Source organism: Carassius gibelio, chromosome A22 (assembly GCF_023724105.1).
Source record: "Carassius gibelio isolate Cgi1373 ecotype wild population from Czech Republic chromosome A22, carGib1.2-hapl.c, whole genome shotgun sequence".
NCBI classification, from domain to species: Eukaryota; Metazoa; Chordata; class Actinopteri; order Cypriniformes; family Cyprinidae; genus Carassius; species Carassius gibelio.
In genome coordinates this window covers 7,750,452-7,769,909 of record NC_068392.1, presented here as the reverse complement: position 1 = coordinate 7,769,909, position 19,458 = coordinate 7,750,452, and the positions used below count along the sequence as shown (strand labels likewise).

The 19,458-nt window shown below is 36.3% G+C and overlaps 1 protein-coding gene across 1 annotated transcript in view; it reads left to right on the top strand.

The window, feature by feature from the left end:
* LOC127943256 (low-density lipoprotein receptor-related protein 1B) overlaps positions 1-18,828 on the top strand; it is a 208,603-nt gene extending 189,775 nt beyond the window's left edge. Inside the window, exons 81-92 of the mRNA XM_052539581.1 lie at positions 246-419; positions 3,086-3,211; positions 6,388-6,552; positions 10,356-10,517; positions 10,801-10,975; positions 11,117-11,221; positions 13,840-13,953; positions 14,884-14,960; positions 15,723-15,813; positions 15,995-16,145; positions 17,421-17,528; positions 17,611-18,828. Of these exons, the coding sequence (XP_052395541.1) occupies positions 246-419; positions 3,086-3,211; positions 6,388-6,552; positions 10,356-10,517; positions 10,801-10,975; positions 11,117-11,221; positions 13,840-13,953; positions 14,884-14,960; positions 15,723-15,813; positions 15,995-16,145; positions 17,421-17,528; positions 17,611-17,754 (1,592 nt within the window). The 3' untranslated portion in view covers positions 17,755-18,828. The remainder of the gene's footprint in view (positions 1-245; positions 420-3,085; positions 3,212-6,387; positions 6,553-10,355; positions 10,518-10,800; positions 10,976-11,116; positions 11,222-13,839; positions 13,954-14,883; positions 14,961-15,722; positions 15,814-15,994; positions 16,146-17,420; positions 17,529-17,610) is intronic.
* The last annotated feature ends 630 nt before the right edge of the window (positions 18,829-19,458 follow it).

Here is a 19,458-nt window from a genome sequence, read left to right as displayed (position 1 = left end):
ATGGTTACTTACGTGCTCTGTGTGCAGGCTACTCACTAGGTTTTGGAACAGAGTTGTTTTTGTTTTTATTTCAATTCTGGGCCTCAGATATTTGAACATTGTTTATTCTGAGTTGGAGAGGGATTGTGTTTTTCTACTCCGTGACATTTTCAAATAACGTTCCTCTTGTTTTTGCATTATTGAATCTGTCGTACGTGAAATACATTCAGTGCGAATGAAGGACGCCTCGTTTGGTTTTGTTACAGGAATTTCTCACCCCTTCCGAATTGATCTGTTCGAGGACTACATCTACGGGGTCGGCATGAAACACGACGTCTTCAGGGTTCATAAATATGGGAAGCTGCCTGCCGAAAAGCTCAGTCTGGGCGTGGAGAGAGCGTCCAGCATCCTGGTCTTCCATCGGTACAAACAACAGGAGGGTGAGTCTTAAAACGGGTCTCAATCGACAAGGTTGATTTAAAGGGTTAGTTTACTCACAAATGAGAATCCGGTCACAGTCTACTCACCCTCATGTCATTCCAAAACCTTTTGACTTAGTTTTTCCTTGAAAAACACAAACTAAGGTTCTGTTTTCCATGAAGATGAAAAGGTTTAATGTAATGTAAAAAATAAAAAATATGTTTAGAGGGACATCAGAGTGATTATATGATGACAGAAGTTAATTTTTTTTGATCAAATGTTCCTTTAAAACCATTATGGTTGTGCAATCTTCCCGATGACCGTTCCAGCATAAGATTTCTTGGCAGTAGTCAGAGTTTAATTTCATGTTTGAATTGTTGAAATCTGATTGGACTTTTTGTCCACGGCCAGCTAGAGCTTATTACAATCACATATTACTGTCAGATGTGTTTATAATGCAATTACCATCTCTAATAAGATGGATGAAATGTTGCATTTTGTTAGATTTTCAGAAAAGCAGTTGGAAACGTGAAGTCTCCAATGTTTTGAAGCCATGAAATCAAAATTGGGCTCTGCTTCTATTCTGAATGAATGATTCTAGTGTTATTTTGCAGTTTGTAAGCACACAATAAAAATAAAATAAAACAAAAACCTTTGTAATCCTTTAAATGTTTCATATTTGAATATTTTAGTGCATTTATATATATAAATAATATTAAATATTTATATTTAGCCGTAGATTTATTGTTATATAAATATGAAATAGTCAAAAGTGCTTTTTGTTATTTTCTATGTTTTTATAAAGAAACTGATTTGTTGGCAAAAAAAAAAAAAAAAAAAAAAAAAAAAAATATATATATATATATATATATATATATATATATATATATATATATATATATATATATATATATATATATATATAGGAAAAGATATATACATATATATATATATATATATATATATATATATATATATATATATATATATATATATATATATATATATATATATATATGTATATTCGAAATGTATCTTTTTTTTATCAGTTTTCTCTGCTCTGACAGCAGGTGAGGATTTATATTATGGAGTCGTTTTAGATTATTTCCATCTTTTGCGACCGGTGTGTCCCTGCTCCCATTTATCCTTTAGTCTCTTTATGTGTGTTTTTCTTCCTCTTCCTTCCATTAGGTTTCTTTCACTGTACTCTCTTCTGTTATCTTCTGCTGATCTCTCTGTCCGTTATAAAGAAGGAGGGATGGAGGGATCTTAGCCTGTGTTGTTTGTCTTTGTGCAACTGTAATGGGAAGTGTCATTGCTCCCTGATGTGCTTTTACACTGGAAAGCTTTATTAAAGATGCTCTTCAAAACAACCTGAAAAAGCCAAAATGAAAAGACAAACAAATAATATATCTCACATACACACATTACACCACCAACTAAAAGCTTTTAGATAGATAGTTTGTTATATGCTAGGATAAATGTATCTTTCTAGTGAACATTATTCTGGTGGTATGAAAGACACAATGTTCTGCACTTTTGTAGTATAACATTTCTCGGATCTCCAAATTTTTTATTTTTTTTATTTTATGGTATTGTTTTTTTTTAAAACCATTTTTACACTTCAAACAAAGTTCGTTATTGTTCTTTGTTTGGGGGGAAAAAAAGAAGTACGAAAAGGCTGAGCAAAGTTATAATGTTTCCAAACATTCCAAGATTGACGTAAACGTGTTGCGACGATCACGCGTATGCCCTAAATGCAACAACTAAAAAAAGGAGAACTGCAGGCAAACTAGGTGTGAGACGGGCATCAATGGTCAGAATATTGTAGTCAAAAAAATAATGATTAGCAGCTGTTCAGAGTCAAGTATCATGTTTGCAAAACAAAAGAACCATAACATTTCCATAATCAATCTTTTATGGGAAGTGTGAATGGCTCATAGTCTGAAAACTTTAGCATGATGTCGAAAAAAAAATATTGCAGTCAGTGTTCATTTATTTTATTAAACTGGACAAATTGTTACACCTTTTTATGTTTTATGTGGTGTCTTGCTTTACTTTCGATAAAAACAAAGGTTTGTTATTGTATGTTCATTTGGCATTTCATTTTTGTATACCCTTTAAATTTGCTTATTGAAGAACAACAGTAGCAGCATCAGAGGACTTGGAATCTTATTTCTTTACTCTTTCCTTTCATGGCTTTGGAAAACTTGTCTCGGATTTTTCTCTGTGTTGCTTTTTGCACACCTCCTGGTCATCGACCTGGTCAACTCCTGGCCATACAATTTATTACTAGGAATTAAACACTTAATCTTAGTCTCTCTGCAAGCAATTGTACAGGTGTGGATATATTTGTGCCATCTCAGCTATTGGAATCAAAAAAGGTCTAGGTTTAGAACACACCCACCGACTGTGTATCTGCCACGGACCAATTGAAGCTCAAAAGTGTTTAGGAGCCATAACAAACTCCCCTAGAAAGTTTACTTTGGTCGGCTGTTTTGAACTACCGAAAGGAACTCACTTTCTTATAATAAAATAAAACAAAGCAAAGTGTCTTATAATTGATTATACTACACAGCTTTATACAACAGTAGTTGTCCGCGACAAAAAATATTGATCACTCTAAAAAAACTCTACACATCCCTTTATATGTTCACTCTCTCTTCTCTTCCTCTCTCTTTCTCAGTGTCCAATCCATGTGCAAAGATGAATTGTGCTTTCCTTTGCCTCCTGAACCCCAGCGGGGCCAGATGTGTGTGTCCTGAGGGGAAAATTCTGCTGAACAGGACCTGCACGGACACCAACATCTCAGGTACATCTGTCAAAACGCGCTCGGCAGGATGCTCTTACATCACTAACAGAGTGCCAGCGCGACCCCGGGAGGCCCTGGCATGTCAAACTCCAATGTTTCACCTGAGTGATTTTGACTGAAGTGTTTACTATTCTCGGCCCTTTGCCCACACGCGCAATCCTGAAGCCCACGTGCTACAAAAGACAGCGATCGTGTTGATAGCATTGATTCAGTCCGAGGGGACGGGAAACTTATGTATCCAACATCCATCTTAGCAACCACCCAGTGCACCCTAGCAACGAAAATTGGATGTACACTTGAAGCATACAATATTTAATGGACGGTATATTTTTCTTTCTTTCTTTCTGAAATGTATCAATATACAACAAATTTAATAACAAGTTCCACAGAAATTTTACGTTCAGTCAATTTCTGGCGTCGAAGTGTAGTGAACTAGTTTTATAGTCCAGTCAAATGTTTTAATTGCTCAAACGTTAAGAAGAATACAGCAATTTATGTCAATGTAACGTTTAACCTTCACAATCATCATGAAGATGGAGGCGGGAACCGGCAGACAACCAAATGAAACTTTAATTACAAAATAAAGACAAAACAGCGCATCAGCCCCTCACGGACGACTGATGCGCACAAATAAAAACCATATACAAAATAAAGTCCAGGCCTGGTCCTCTCTCGTCCGTCACTGTCGTCGCTCCGGTTTTATATCCCTCCATCTCCTCCATGGGACTCGAGCAGGTGTCGCTCATTCACACCACCGGCCTCGCTCCTGTTCCCACGTCTCTCGGCACCGCCCCACTCGTCACAGTCAATTAAAATGTAACCGTGCACTCTGTGCTGTATATATTACCTCAACTAAGATTTATTATTTGGGCATCCTAAGAAATTGCTGGGGAACTGCATAGACTTATATTTTTACAGTTAATATATATAATGATTACCTGGTGTTTATCGAGCGCTAAAAACACACTTTACAACACATAATAGCCTTTATTTAATAACAAGCTAAAAATGTTCTTACAAACTAGACATAGGAAATTAAGAAAAAATGTCACCTGCGTCACCTGAGTAAATTAACAGCAACTTTTCATTTGTGGGCAAACTATCCCTTTAAAGCTCCAGTTGACAAACATTACATCTGTAAAACAACTGCAAAATTCAGTTGCGCAATGATCTAGGTAAAAAACTAAACAAGCTAAGCAAAATGTTAGCAAATAAACTTTTACAAATATTATTACAGATCACATTTAAATCTTTAAAATGAGGCAGAAGTAAAAAAAAGGTGTTACAGTATACAGTTTAAAATCAAATTGTCACCTTTATTTACATAGCGCTTTATATAATACTGGTTGTGGCAAAGCAGCTTTACAGAGTCAAAAAGGAAAATTAACAAGTCATTTTTCCAACTAAAGTCAGTTCATCTGTGATTCAGTGTTGGCATCATCCAGTTTAGCTCTCTTCCAGCAATGTCTGTGCAATCATTTACACACATTACCTGGAATGAAAACAATAAACTAGTCTTAAAAGTACACACAGAATGTAGTTGCAGTGGAGCAGTCTGGTCATGTGCCAGTGTTTGGTGCCATGAAATAACTGACTGAGTTGCATCTAAAATCTTGCAATGAAAACATAGAACCAATGAAACCTTTAGCCACACCCTGATGGAGACAGAAAAGCTCATTTTAAGTTTTAAAAATGAAATGAGGCCTTTTAAATTATTTACAATGTATTGATATCAGTTAATAAAAAATTATATGAAACAGAAGTTGCAACCTTTTTTTGGGCACAAATCCATCCCTCAATCCATTTCACAACAGGGAGCATTGATGTTGACTGGATTTGTAATAGAACATGTACATTGCATGTTATAGGACTTAGTTACCTAAAATAGCATAAAAAATAATATCAAAATATAACAGTCCTGCCTGTTGTTGATAAATGGTGATGTTTTACAAATTGACTGATCAGTTGTCCCAGTTGTTTTTTTGTTTTGTTTTTTCCCAGTGCAGGGACTCGTGTGCACGATCTACTGATTCACTACCTATGGAACTGACTGAGATGCTTTGAACGGCCTTGTGAAACGATTCAGTTGTTCATTTTCATTCGGAACGTCAAACTTCTCTTCCGAAGTGCCATTCACGAGAACAGAAACATTGTGTAATCCGCAACTTTTGAAAAGAGCAACATTTCACAGTGGCTTGTTGTTAGTCACGTTTAATGTCATCTTTTTACTTCACGGGACAATTGCAAAAGTTTCACCCAAAATCTAGTTATTGGGTGAACTAAATCTTTATTGTTGGCTGGATTAATTTTTTTTAGTTCAGTTAAACATTGGCATTCTGAATGTTGACTGGATTTAAAATTAAGCATTAATTGAATGTTTTAAAACAAATTTGTGCAGACTTAATAAAATGTCTTCTCAACTTAGCCCAAGCAATAGAATTAGTTCAAATTAAATATAATTGCCCTTCCAACATTTTGTAAATTTGATTTTTTTACAGTAAAGAAACAAGCAGAATGTGTATATATATATATATATATATATATATATATTTATATTTATATTTATATGTATGTGTATATATATATATATATATGTATATGTATATGTGTATATATATATATATATATATATATATATATATATATATATATATATATATATACATTCTGCTTGTTTCTTTACTGTAAAAAGTCCAATTAAGATCGATATATATAAACACATGATTAATAAATGAAATTAAATGATATGACTGGTCAAAGAAATCCCATATAAAATCATGCAACATGCAGACACATATTTTCAATCATCGAATAATTTACTAATTGACTGATCTAAATAAACTTAAAAAAATAAGTAAACAAACAAATGAAAAAAAATTAAGTTTTTCTAAAAATTTCCAGCAAACTTTCTGCATTGCTATATTGTGTATCAATTAATGTAATCTGGACTATACATTCCTCAAAGTCTTTATTTATTTTTAATTTGTGGCAAATAAATTATTTTAAATCCAATTATTTTAAATAAAACCATTTTAATAATAATAATATAAAAAACTAGTTTGTCAGTTTTTTTAGTCCTTTTCAGTCCCTATATACAGATTTTAATAAGCAACTAAATACATGTAAACATGTCCTTACTAATTATAATAAGCTAAAGTGAGGAATTTACGTTTTAGGAGATCTTTGTCGCCCGACCTGTGAGAACGGAGGTCGTTGTATCACCAATGAACGAGGGGAGTCGCGCTGCTTCTGTTGGCCGAACTATTCTGGGGAGCGATGTGAAATTAGCCACTGTAAGGACTTCTGCCTCAACGGAGGCACTTGCACAGGATCTCCACTAGGTAGGCGCTGTTTCCCATCTGTAAACTAAACATTGTTTGTATTGTCAATATTTTTCTGCTTCCATTCTACTACTATTTCATCTCAAGTATGTTTTTCATTCTGTGGTAAACAAGTACAATAGCTATTTAGAAAAAAAAAAAAATGTGTTAGTTGCAAAATTGTTATGTAATAGTTGAGTAATTGACAAACACTGACAAGTACTAAAAAAGTACTAATTTGTATTAAAAAATAAATATAAATTATTGTACACATTAACTTTGAATTGTTTCTAGACGGGGTTGTGTCATTTTGTTTAAAAAATGTAGTAATTTCAATTTCATGATCAAAGTCTTGTTCTGTGCAGAAATGTTGAGAAAACAATCAGGTACGAACAGGGTTTTCTTGACACCCCTCGTCTGCTCTCAGAATTCAATGTTGGCCACAGGCAGACATCTGATTCAGGAGGGATTTCTCAGTTTTTTTGCTAACTGTCTGTTCAGTGAAGAAATACAACAGAAATATGTAGCACCTGTGTTGCTTTGACTTGTTTCAGGTCAACCTGAGTTCTCTGAATAGAGTGAAATGATAAACAAGCAATGAGATTTATTATTACAAGCATCGAATTACCAGGATTTGCTGAGGGTGGGCATCTTTCTTATAGATGTTAGACTCAGGAATAACAGTTTCTTGGGCAATAAACCACAAAAAAGACTATTCTTTCATCATTTTCTCACCCTCTTGTTCAAAACCTTGTGCGGATCATGAAAGGAAACTTTTAGCGGAAAATTCACGTTTCTCTTTACCATACATGAAAGTAAATTGTGACCCAGATTTGCAGACAAAATTCTATATAGAAACGATTCTTATTTGTTTTATTGTAAATAACTCTTGTGTTCCAGTTAAAAAAGAAATGGGTCTCGAACATCATGATTGTGAGTAAGTGATAACAGGATTTCCGACTGACTGAATGACTGCATGCCCATGGAATTCAGTGTTGTGGACCGAAAATTAGATAGTTGGTAATTGTTCCAATTAACGAGCGGTATTGAAATTCCCCCGACGCATGAACGCCAACTGCCGACAGCCTGTTTCCCAAAAGTGCGCCGTCATGTTCACTCACTATCTGTTTGTTATTGGCTCTTCAAGCACATGAGAAGACACCAGACGCTCCTTTGCCTGTTTGTTTTCGTAACCTCTATGAAAAATATATCACTGCGAAAGCTTCAGGAAGGTGTTGTGTGAGTCACCACTCCCTGTTTAGCCTTCTTATTCTGAAAGGGTATTTTGGCAGGAGCCAAAGGCTGGATGGAAATCAATTGGAGTGGTTTAGCATCTGAGAAACAGTCAGGAATGGTTTCTGCTGGCGTCTTTGCGTTAGAACTGTCATTCGCACCAGCTGGCAGATGGACCACCAACAGAAGAACTGAAAATCCCTTGGCTTTGAGTGTGTTGAACGTGCAAAATCAATGCCCAACAGATGTACTGTCACGTAAATCCCCGCTAGAACGCTGTGACTGTCACAGTAACTCAAATAATCATGTTCTGTTGGCTAAGAAAGCAAAGACTAGCATAGATCGCTGTGATTTATGCGATTAGTAGGCACATTAAGTACTGTACTGTTGAGGATATTATTACTTTATTATTATTATGATTTTCTTTTCTTTTTTTTTCTTCTTTTTTTTTTTGTATCAGTAAGTGCCTGTGTATTTTATTCCCTCACAGGCAGTTATTTTAGTATTAAACATTACCATTTAAAAGTTTCAGTAGGTTCAGTAAGTTTTTTTTTTCTTTTAAATACATTTTTATTGTAATATTATTTATATCCTATGTATTTTAATGTATTTTAAATTGTTTATTTTATATTTTTGGCTTCATTTTCATTTTAGTTAAACTTATTAATTGCGTTTTGTTTTTTTTGTTTTGTTTTTATAACTTTTAAAAAAAATTATATTTGCTTTAATTGATTTTTCATTTTAATTGTAACTGTTTTGTGCTTTTGTAATTTTTATTATTATTTGTTTTATTTTTAGTTGAAGTAATTTTAGTATAATATATATATATATATATATATATATATATATATATATATATATATATATATATATATATATATATATATATATATATAAACACTTAAGTTTTAAGATTTTCACCTAATATTTGTATTTTGTTTCAGCTTTATTTCAATTAACTACAATTATTTTTTAAATTATTTACTTCACAGGTCACAAGAGGCTTTCAGTTCCATTTTAGGACTCAGTTATGACCCGCTAAGTTCATCATGTACTCTGTAAAAAAGAAAAAAAAAATGTATACACACACACACTGTCAAACCCAAATTTATTTAGACACCTTCAACATTTTACACATTATCACAGTTTATTCTTGATAGTTTAGAGAATGGTATAAAAATATGACAAGAACTAAGAGTTAAACTGTGTCAGAACAAATTAATCTTGATATATATATATATATATATATATATATATATATATATATATATATATATATATATATATATATATATGTATATGTTAGGGGTGTAACGGTTCACAAAATTCACGGTTCGGTTCGATACGATACACTGATGTCACGGTTCGGTTCGGTTCGGTTCGATACGTTTTAGATACAGCAAAATGTAAAAACATCTCAACTTTTCAGAATGCCGCAAGCGCACCGCGGGTCATGTGACAAGAACCAACCAATCAGCTTCATCCTTTCCCGTAACAACGTTGAGAGCTCAGCCAAGATGAAGGAACAGCTGATCATAGTTGTATATGGATTGCAATTTTGAAATAAATTCAGTAGCAGAGCTACTGCAAGCGATTTTTAGAGCTGCAAATCCATTTATCCTTCGCTGAAATTTACGCGTCTCATGGAGAGAGCACGTCATTGTTGCTTAGCAAAGACAGACGCCTCAGGAGAAAGACGCGCTTAGCGTTTTCCATGCGTTTTTAGGCGCGATATGTGAACGGCCCCTAAGGCGCTCGCTCACTCAGCACGCGCTGAAGGCTCGTTGCAAAATGTCTAATGCATTTAACAGACCAGAAATATAAGATCCTAAAATAACCAACAGGTCTGGTGTTTGGGTTGGATTCCCTGTAAGCTATAGTGTCTAAATGCTGCAGGGATAGTTTGCTGCGTGCATGTTTCTCCTTTTTTTCGTCTTTTCCCAGATAGTACTGACGCATATATCCCAGATATTCCCGCTGTTTTTTTTTTTTTTGTTGTTTTTTTTTCCGCTGGTGTACCCTGTCATGTTGCAGATGCGACATACCGTTGTTTTTTTATCCACCACTCTCTTGCCATCACCATTATAGCTTAAAGGGAATCCAAAGTGCACCCAAACACCAGACCTGTTGGTTATTGGAGGATCTTCTCATTTCTAGTCTGTTAAACGCATTGGCTATTTTGCAACGAGCCTTCAGCGCGTACTGAGTGAGCGAGCGCCTGCTGAGTAGCCTAACATAAACATATAAGATGGTGTTTTTTTCTTCTTCGGGAGTGTCAGGGGCGTTGCCTGTTACGTTGTTTGGGTTATTGGGCTACCTTGTTGAACGCATATCATTATATTTCTTTCTCTCTCTTTTTTTTTTTTTTCAAATATAATTAATTACTCCAACGAACCGTTCGGTATACATAATGCGTACCGCGTACCGAACCGAAAGCGTCGTACCGAACGGTTCAATACGAATACGCGTATCGTTACACCCCTAGTATATGTATATATGTATGTGCGTGCGTGTGTGTTTTTGGAGTTATGCAAATCAGGTAAAATGATCCAGCTAGACTTAAAGTCTCTAAACTAATGTATTTCCTGCAGGTAAGCCCACGTGTCGCTGTGCTCTGGGTTTCACCGGTCCTCTGTGTGAGAAGCGTGTTTGTGACGGTTACTGTCTGAACGGAGGCACGTGTGACGTGACCCTGGGAAACCAACCTGTATGCCACTGTCCGGCAGAATACACCGGAGAACGCTGTCTACACCGTTAGTACCAGTCGGTTTCATTCTGCTGTTGTGTCAGTCAGTGGTTAGAAACGTGTGGCGGTCAAAAACCAAGACAAGGGAAGTCACGTACGGGACAAATCAATTAGGCCCAAAAAACGGGACCAGGACAGTGGGCAACCCTACTGCTATCACACAATTTTTTGATACTTAAAGCACTTGAAATCAGTCAGTTATGAGGAAGTTAGATATGAATATAGCATACAGTAGCCTACATGGCTTCAGATCAGTCATTGTAATTATCTCGCTTTCTATCTGATGACAGATATTTGTCACCATTATTGCGTGAACTCCAAAGGCTGCACACTGTCTGGCTCGGGACACGTGGAGTGCGTGTGTCCCACCCGCTACGAGGGGCCAAAATGCGAGACGGACCGATGTCATCGCTGCCGAGGGGCGCCGTGTATCGTAGATGAAGAAACTGGAGACGTCGCCTGCAAGTGTGTATTCATTACAGTCAGTGGGTGAATTGTAATGTATGATCCTGTATGATCCCTTTGATTTATGACTCAGTATCAAGATTAAAGAACTAAATATAGATCAAATTACATCATTGTTGCTGTTCACGTGTGTGTTCACAGCTGCACAAACGGCAGAATCGCAGCCAGCTGTCAGCTGTGTGACGGATACTGTTATAACGGCGGAACCTGCCACCTCGACTCCGAGACGGGCCTGCCGTTCTGTCAGTGAGTAATTTCTTAATAGCTTTCTACAGCAACAAATTGCCTGTCGTTATTTAGATTCATTTATTTTAAATTGCTCCCTCCGGCAACCACTTTAATAGGATTTTTTTTTATGCTCGCTGACTTGGTAGGATGAATGTTTTGTAAAGGTGAACAGGAGAGGGGGAGTATTATAGCAGAAGAGTGAATTATCATAGCAGGGGTCCATAATCTGCCACTTATATCGACCTCTATATTTGTGTGTTAGAGAGAGGCAGAGAAACCAGTGAGAGTCAACAGAGGAAAAGAGCACAGGATATAAACACCAAAAAAAAGTCGTTCTACATTCCTATTAATTCCTGCTGTTAAAGGGACAGTTCTAGAGAGAAAAAGACTGTAAATGTAGAGAAAATAAAAATGCTTCTGTTTTATATTTGATTATATAACTGAAGAAAAACTTCCCTTAAAGGGGCAGTACACCCCCAAAATTAATTTTTCAAACACACACACAAAAAAAGAATTTAACAAGAAATTAGTTATTTTCCAGGAAATTGCAACGGACAGGAAGTGAGGTTTTGTCGCTTCAGTTAAGAATGCAGACACATGATACAACTGTTGTAAACATTTAATGATAGTCATTTATCACTGTGGGTAACTCAGATTTGTAAATGAATCATTCAGACTTCAGGGTTTGTGAACTGAATCAACTGATTCATTGACAAAATCAGACTCTCTAATCGACGATATCTTAAAAAATTATGTATTCATGAATCAGACTTTGCTACTTTTCTCAAGAACACACCAAGGAGAGCTCATGAATGGCTAGCCAATCACAACAGAGCACATTTACGTATAGTCTTAAAGGTACAGTAGCAAAAAAAAAAAAAAAAAAAAAAAAAAAAAACCTTGGAGAAAGGTTGGAAAATGGTTACAAAGAACTGAAGTACAATGGTTTTGGTGCAAGAAACCTTGAAACTGAATCGAATGTTAAGTGGTTTCTAGTGTCGCTGAATGGAATTGCGCATTTAATAATAGCTTTAAAAGCAAGTGAGAGAAACCGACCACAATGAAATGGACAAGAGAGTGAAACTCTTATTGCGCTAATAGCGGCAGCATATTTGAATAATTTTTACATAAAATGACAAAAGAGAGAAAAATCCATAAGTGAAGAATGAAATTGAAAGATGGGCGGCAGAAAGCGACAGGGTTTTTGAGCCATTGTACAGCAACTGAATGCGGCAGTGGACGTACTCCGTCTTTCAGCTGAAATGATTTGAGATTTGTCTGGCTGCCGTGAATCCCTCAGTGATGGAGCTTTTACTTTCCTCTTCAACACATAATAAACCCTACCAGACTAATGTTTTTTTTTTTTTTTTATCTGCCTACATTTTTCTTGTTTGCCGAAGGCATTTTATCTGGAGGAACAGAATAAGGTGCTCTCTCAAAAACATTTTGAGGTGAAAAATAAAGAGTATAAATCACTTTTTTTTTTTTCTGAAGTAAATCAGCCCGAATGGCTTAGACCAGTGAAAATGAATGGGATGGCAAACATCAGTCCCTTAAAGAAGAATAAGTATTCATAAAAGTATGAATCACCCTCTTAATGTCAGGCCAAGCAAAGTCAGAAGTCTCTCAAAGTCTCATCCCTTGAAGAAAATCTCGCTGAAGATGGACACAAATCCTTTATTGGCTTTAACCAGGACACCCAGTCTTCGTTTCCACTTCTTTTTCCCATTTCTCGTCACCATTGATGGTCTGATAAAGCCATTGTGCCCTTCAGGGGTGAATCAATTTGCATTCAAATGATTCAATCTTGTGTTTTTCTTTGGCTGCTGAAGGTGAAGGGCTGATAATGACGGTGGCCAGACATTACCTGGAAAAATGAGTGTGTCCTGCTTATATAGACCTGCTTGATTTCAAATCACCCCATCAAAGACTTTTTTTTTTTTGTCTTTTGTTTGTCCGTCCTCCCTCTATTTCATTATCTTTTTCGAACAGTGTTTCATTAGAGCTTGCATAGTAGATGAATGAGGCTGAAGATACTGATATAGTTTTGTATAAAATTTGAATAAAGGACTTGTGTGTCCAGCAAGTTTGTGGTTTGCATTAATCGAAAATTAGCCTTGGATCATATCATTCCTAGAAGATGTGCTTTAGACTTAAAGTTCAGATCTGCAGACTTGCGTTGTTTTGTGTGCAGACGGCCCAGAGTGGCCGATTTGTTTTATATAGCAGTATGATAACGATTTTTTGCAATGCGACTTTCATTCATTAATTCACTCATTGTAATGAAAATGAGATTTATTTAATTTATTTTTAATTTATTTAATGAAAATATTGTCACAAAGCAAACTATTCGAATAGCTCTGAAATCAGGATGAATCCGTTTTATGCAGGGTAGAGTTTCATACAGGTCTGTGAAATGTTACCCAGGCAGGCTTTTAACAGGTTTCATGAAATTCACCCTAATGTTTGTGAAAAGGCTGAACAAGATTCATAATTCATTTTATGTCCACATCACCCAGTCTTATACAGAAGGGCATGTTAGCCTACAGCTGTTTGCAGTGTGGGTGTGTGAATTTAAGGCCTTCTTTCTGTGGTGTTGTCCTCACGTCTCTCCTTTGGTCTGGTTGCGTTCTCAGTTGCCTGTCCGAGTTTAAAAGCCCGAGGTGTGACGAGAGAGCAAACCCGTGCGATCACTACTGTCAGAACCAGGGCGTTTGTTCCCTCACCGCCTATAACAAACCTCGCTGCAAGTAGGTCTTCCTGGTTCATCAAATTTACAAAACATTCCAAAACATTCCCACAATCCCATCCGCCGTGGTCAGCATGCGTCTGGCCTGTTTTCGTGGAATGAACGCGCACAAACATCACAAACCAACCAAGCGCACAGCTTCCAAGAACACGTTTCACATTGCACTCCGCTTTTCTGGACACGCGCCGCCATTTCTTCGCACCATGCTGTAGATGTGCGTTCGTTTCATTTGAATGCATGCCATGACTGGAATTCTTAAATGTGTGTTAGTGGTTATAGTTCTGCATATGCTGACGACAGTGTGACTTTGTAGTATCCATTATTTATCATCTTTGTATTTAGTTTATCGAGCTGAATTTTATCTAGTTGGATATATTTCCACCTCCGTGGGTTTCTTCTGGTTGTTCTATCACCATCTTCAGACAGCAGTGCATCCATGTGCATCCCACCTGCAGGAAACAGAATCCCTGTCCACAGGAAGTTTGATTAAATATTGTTTTCGACCAGTTTCATTCACGCCACCATCTCTCATACGTGCATAATCTCTCACATCAGTGAATTTCTTGCTGTGGACGCATGCCGTTTGGATCCAGGAAGCCCCTTGTCACACAAACGCAAACTTTGTATGCATCTAAAGTAAGAGTAATGCATCCCTTGGGCTGGGTTTTATATTGTACCTCCTCCTGTGATTTATCCTGCGTTTATTATTAACATTTGTTTTCATGCTTGTCAAGACAAAAACATATAAAACAAATGATACCATAATAATGAATAAAGGAAAGCCAGAGTGATGAACCTAATTAGTGAGGTAAATATGGTAAATTAAATCAGTTATTATTTTATATAAATCTAATCATATGTTTGTATGAAGAAGTCAGTGCATTGTAAATGTCGCCAGCTGTGATATTTGTTTCTGCTTCTCTGTTCACAGGTGTTCTGCAAACTGGTCAGGAACACAGTGCGAAAGACCTTCAACCAAGACCAACCGTTCAGAAAATGGCAGCGGGAGTGAGTGTCACAAACACACACATACGCACTTTTTCCAAAAACTTGACAATCACAATTGATTTTAATGGAGTTTGGTTGCTAATTGCATAATAAGTACCAAAAAAACAAAACAAAAAAAAAATGTAATGTACATAAATTAATGGCCATAAAGTTCTGTTTTGATTAGATCGTTATCATTATTGAATTATTTTATTTTAACAGTTCCCTAGTTCTCCATTTTGTATGGTCATTGTAATGCATTCTGGGATTTCCAGCAGGATAATTGTAATACCATGTTAGAATTAAGCCAAACTGAGGTTTCTCAAAAGTGGTATAATTCTGTAATTTTATGTCAGTCAGGAGAGAAAATACTCTACTTTTCCCTTCTGTCTGAATTGGTAGAGACACACTTTCCCCTAGTGTTCAGTCAAGCGGTTCCAGGCAGTCCATTTGTTTCATTTTTGCAGAGAAACATTGACATTTTAGCCGTGTTAGCTAAAAGTTAGCAGTTAGCATCAAGGGTGTGAAAACTTTTTTGAATTTAAAGATCCTGGTAAATTTTACTTATTTTGTCTTCTGGAAAAATGTCAGTATCTTCTGTAGCTTCTGAAGGGCATTGCTCAATTTAAAAATGTGTAATCTTCATTATGTTCAAAAGTTTTCACCCCCTTACATAAAGCATTCATATCACTTTATGTAAATGCAGTGTAACTGAAACTCTGTAAAGTGCACATAACTTTTTTTTTTCTGTTCTTCTTTTTATTTTATTTTTTATTTTTTCAGGAAGTATTGCCATAATAGTGCCTCTAGTTCTTCTTGTATGCATCATCACCGCTGTTGCAGTGGGACTCCTGATTTGCAAAAGATGTCGAAGGTAAATATATAAACAAATTAAGTAATTAGCTGTATTAGATGTATAATTGAAACATTACACATCTGATGTATTAATATTGCTTTAGGAGATCTTGTAAACCCACTGTGCTTCAGCATTTAGTGTGTGTGCTAAATGTTCCTGTGAAAACTAAACGAAGATATTGTATGTTACCCCTTCACAGAGGTAAACAGGTTCAGCGGCAGCCTATGGCCAATGGTGGCTTGAACGTGGAGATTGGGAATCCGTCCTATAACATGTACGAAGTTGATCACGACAATCACGTAGACGTGGGAAGCTTTCTTCACCCCAGCTTCACCCTTGACCCTCATAAGGTACTAAATGAGTAGGAATTGTAAGCTCTGAACATCACTTTCTGGACTTAACACCATTTCTATATTGTTGGAATTTTTTATTTTTTTTTCATAAACTTTCATAAATTCATTCTGCTGGTGTTTCATGAACAAGGTCTTTTAAAAAAACAAATAACCTGCTGGCAACTAGTCCAATGTGAATAAGCAACAGAAAAAGTTGAGAAAAATGGCTAACGTTTTCAGTTTTAGTTATTTTCCTACTTCAGTTGTATCTGAAAATGTAAAATGTTTTCTTAAACAATAATTAAATAATTTTTTCCACATTTAAGCACTTCAAATAAGAGCATAACAAATCTGTATAGACTGTATAGCCCCTTTCACACGGCGAATAAATGGGTAAAGTGTTCCGGCAATTGCGATTTTGCACTTTCACACTGCCAGTGATTTCCCGGGATATGTGTGTGCTTTCACACACAACCCGTAAAGATCCCGTACCGACACGTGACATCAGGGCGTGGCATGTAATGTACGAGTTGAAAACGTTAGGCACTTCATACTTTCACTGAAGCAAGCAAACGATCTCGGCGTTAGCGCGGAAAGTGAGGAACTAACTGATCTCTGCTTCATTACAGTTCGCAAATATTTTTTTGTCGCGAACGTTGATCATCCTTCAAAACAACGGTAAAAGAGTCGCGCGATAACGTGCGTCATCACTACTACACACCATTAGACCTGGCTTTTGTTCATACAGTGCTCGTCCCGGGATTGAACCCGGCAATGTTACTAGGTCCCCGACCAGGGTTCAATGCCGGAATCAATCCCGGGACGTGTTTGCTTTCACACAAAAGGTGACCCGGCAATGTTCTGGCAATTTGCCAGGTCCGACGTGCAGTGTGAAAGGGGCTCATGATATATCAGATTCAGTATCCAAAATTGTGCTGAGAAGTTCCATAAGATGTGAAAAGGTCTTTGTGCCTAAATTCTAAATTGGTTTGTTTTGCTTAGTTTTGTAAAACAAAATATTTCCTTTTATTTAGCTAAAGGCCCACAAGGACATTTAGTCTTTATGGGACCAATTTCTTTGCCTCAAATCAATTGAGTTCGCAGAAGTAGAAGAGTACTCCAAACAGAGTAGCAATTTTAGTTTTAAATTCTTGCTTTATATGTAACTTGGGTTCCAACCAGAATTCCCCAAATTAAATAGTCTAATTTATTATTTTAATCTGCAATTTTGTTTATATATGCAATGTTTTCAATGGTTTTGCTGCATTCCAGTGAAATGCGTTTGTTTTTCAGGGCTGGTGTGTGAAGTCAAGCGACCCGCGCAATTTGCCCCCCGCGCGCCCACTGACTGCACACACTTTACCCATCCAGAACATTCCAAAGGAACTCATTCCAGGACAGGTGCATTCCAGAACTCATTAAAATGAAGCATTTTACGTTCATAAAGTATAAACCAAACTATAACATCATTGTATGTTTCCAGGCAATGAACTATTCAAACCCCATCTACTCACAGATGACGTACCATGATGGACAGCACTGTCGAAAGCCAGTCATCAACCTCGACATGAGACGCGATTTACTCCCAAAGAGACTGGAAACGACAATTCGAGAAACGGCGGCATAATCTAGCTTTCCACAACCTGCTTCATTTTGTTTTTTATAAAGAGCTGTAAAAAATATATGACAAAAAACAGACTTTTTTTATGTCCAGTCAGGTTAAATCATCTCACTTTGCGTCCAACATAAATGTGCCAGTTTTCGTTTTAACATTTGCTTTCTGTTGCAACCAAAATGTCTTTTTATAAATGACGAATGCAGTGTTTTTCTTTGCTTTCTGACTTTATAAATGCACTACACGAATATGAAAAAAAGTGAAACGGACAAAGCTGCTCAATCTCAAAAGGCTTTACATACATTTAAAGTGAATTTTATATAGGTTTATTTACCTACACACTATGTATATGTTTTCCTGTTGGTGAAACAATCGCCAATGCCTAGATATTTCCAAGTTGCCTCTTACATTATACTAGCAGTATTAGAAAAAAGAGACACTTATTTAAAAAATGCATCATATGCTCATCACAGATTTTATTTTTGATATCTCATCGATGTTTCTTGCATATGTTTATCTTTAAGTTGACCGGTGTTTCCAGGCATTTCAAATATGCAGTCAAACCCGAAAGTGAAACCAACCCAAGATGGTTTTTGCAATCGTACAACTTGAAACCATGTTATTTCATTTTCATTTCGCAAAATGTCTTTCAGCAAGGACTGCAAACAAATTTTCTGTCACATAGACTCACTTTCACTCACTTGTTGTGAAATGACACGTGCGAGACTCTTGAAATGCCATGTTTGATGAAAAAAACACATTCTCTGTGCAAATGTACAATACTAGAGGACAAGGAGATAAAGTTTTATAATTTTATAGTTGATTTGTACGTCCGGTTTGCTTGTATTTTCTGGAAATGTATTAAATGTAAAACTTTTATACAAAATGATGTACACAGTTTACTGGTCCGTCTTCACTTTGGGTTGAAGTGTTTTTAACTACAAAATAAACTAGCTTGATATTGCACCATGTTCAACCACCTGTTGAATAAGGAGAAATGTAGGACGTTTATTATTTAAATACATACATATACACATAATGTGATTTTGGACCAAAAACTATCAAATAAACTAGGTTTTCTTGCCATGTTCAGGTGTTATTGAGATGTACACATATTTGCATACCTAATTTAAGAACAATGGCTTAGTCATGTTGCGTGTAGTATTTTATGACATTTTCTTCCCTGTTTAACAGGTTTGATCCACTATGATTTCCATTTCAGGAAAAACCTGGCATTGCCTTACAACAGTCGCCGTTAATTTTCCAAGTAAGACATGTTCCTGGATCAACATTATTGTCCAAAAATATAGACCTTACACAATCTCTACCCCTAAACCTGACACTACCCATAATGTATTCCTAAAATCAGTGGGAAATGAGAGCAGATTAACGAGGGTTTAGAAGCACCTAACCCTGGTTGCAAGCCTATAACAGATATTTCCTGAAAAGTTATATCTCGATTCTGATTGGTTGATTTGAATGTTGTTCCAGGATCAACAAGGATGTTGATCCAGGAACATGTTGTACATGGTGAAATCGCGCCATACAACAGTACAAGCCTCATCAAAGTTGACTAACTTACATTGGTGAAGATGTCGTTACCAGAGCAATTTGCGAACAACCTGGAAAAACAGCTCGGAAAAACGTCAAGATTTGGCACGTTGCCCTTTACCGTTGTATTAATCGGACTGCAATATTTAATGGATCGGGAATTTT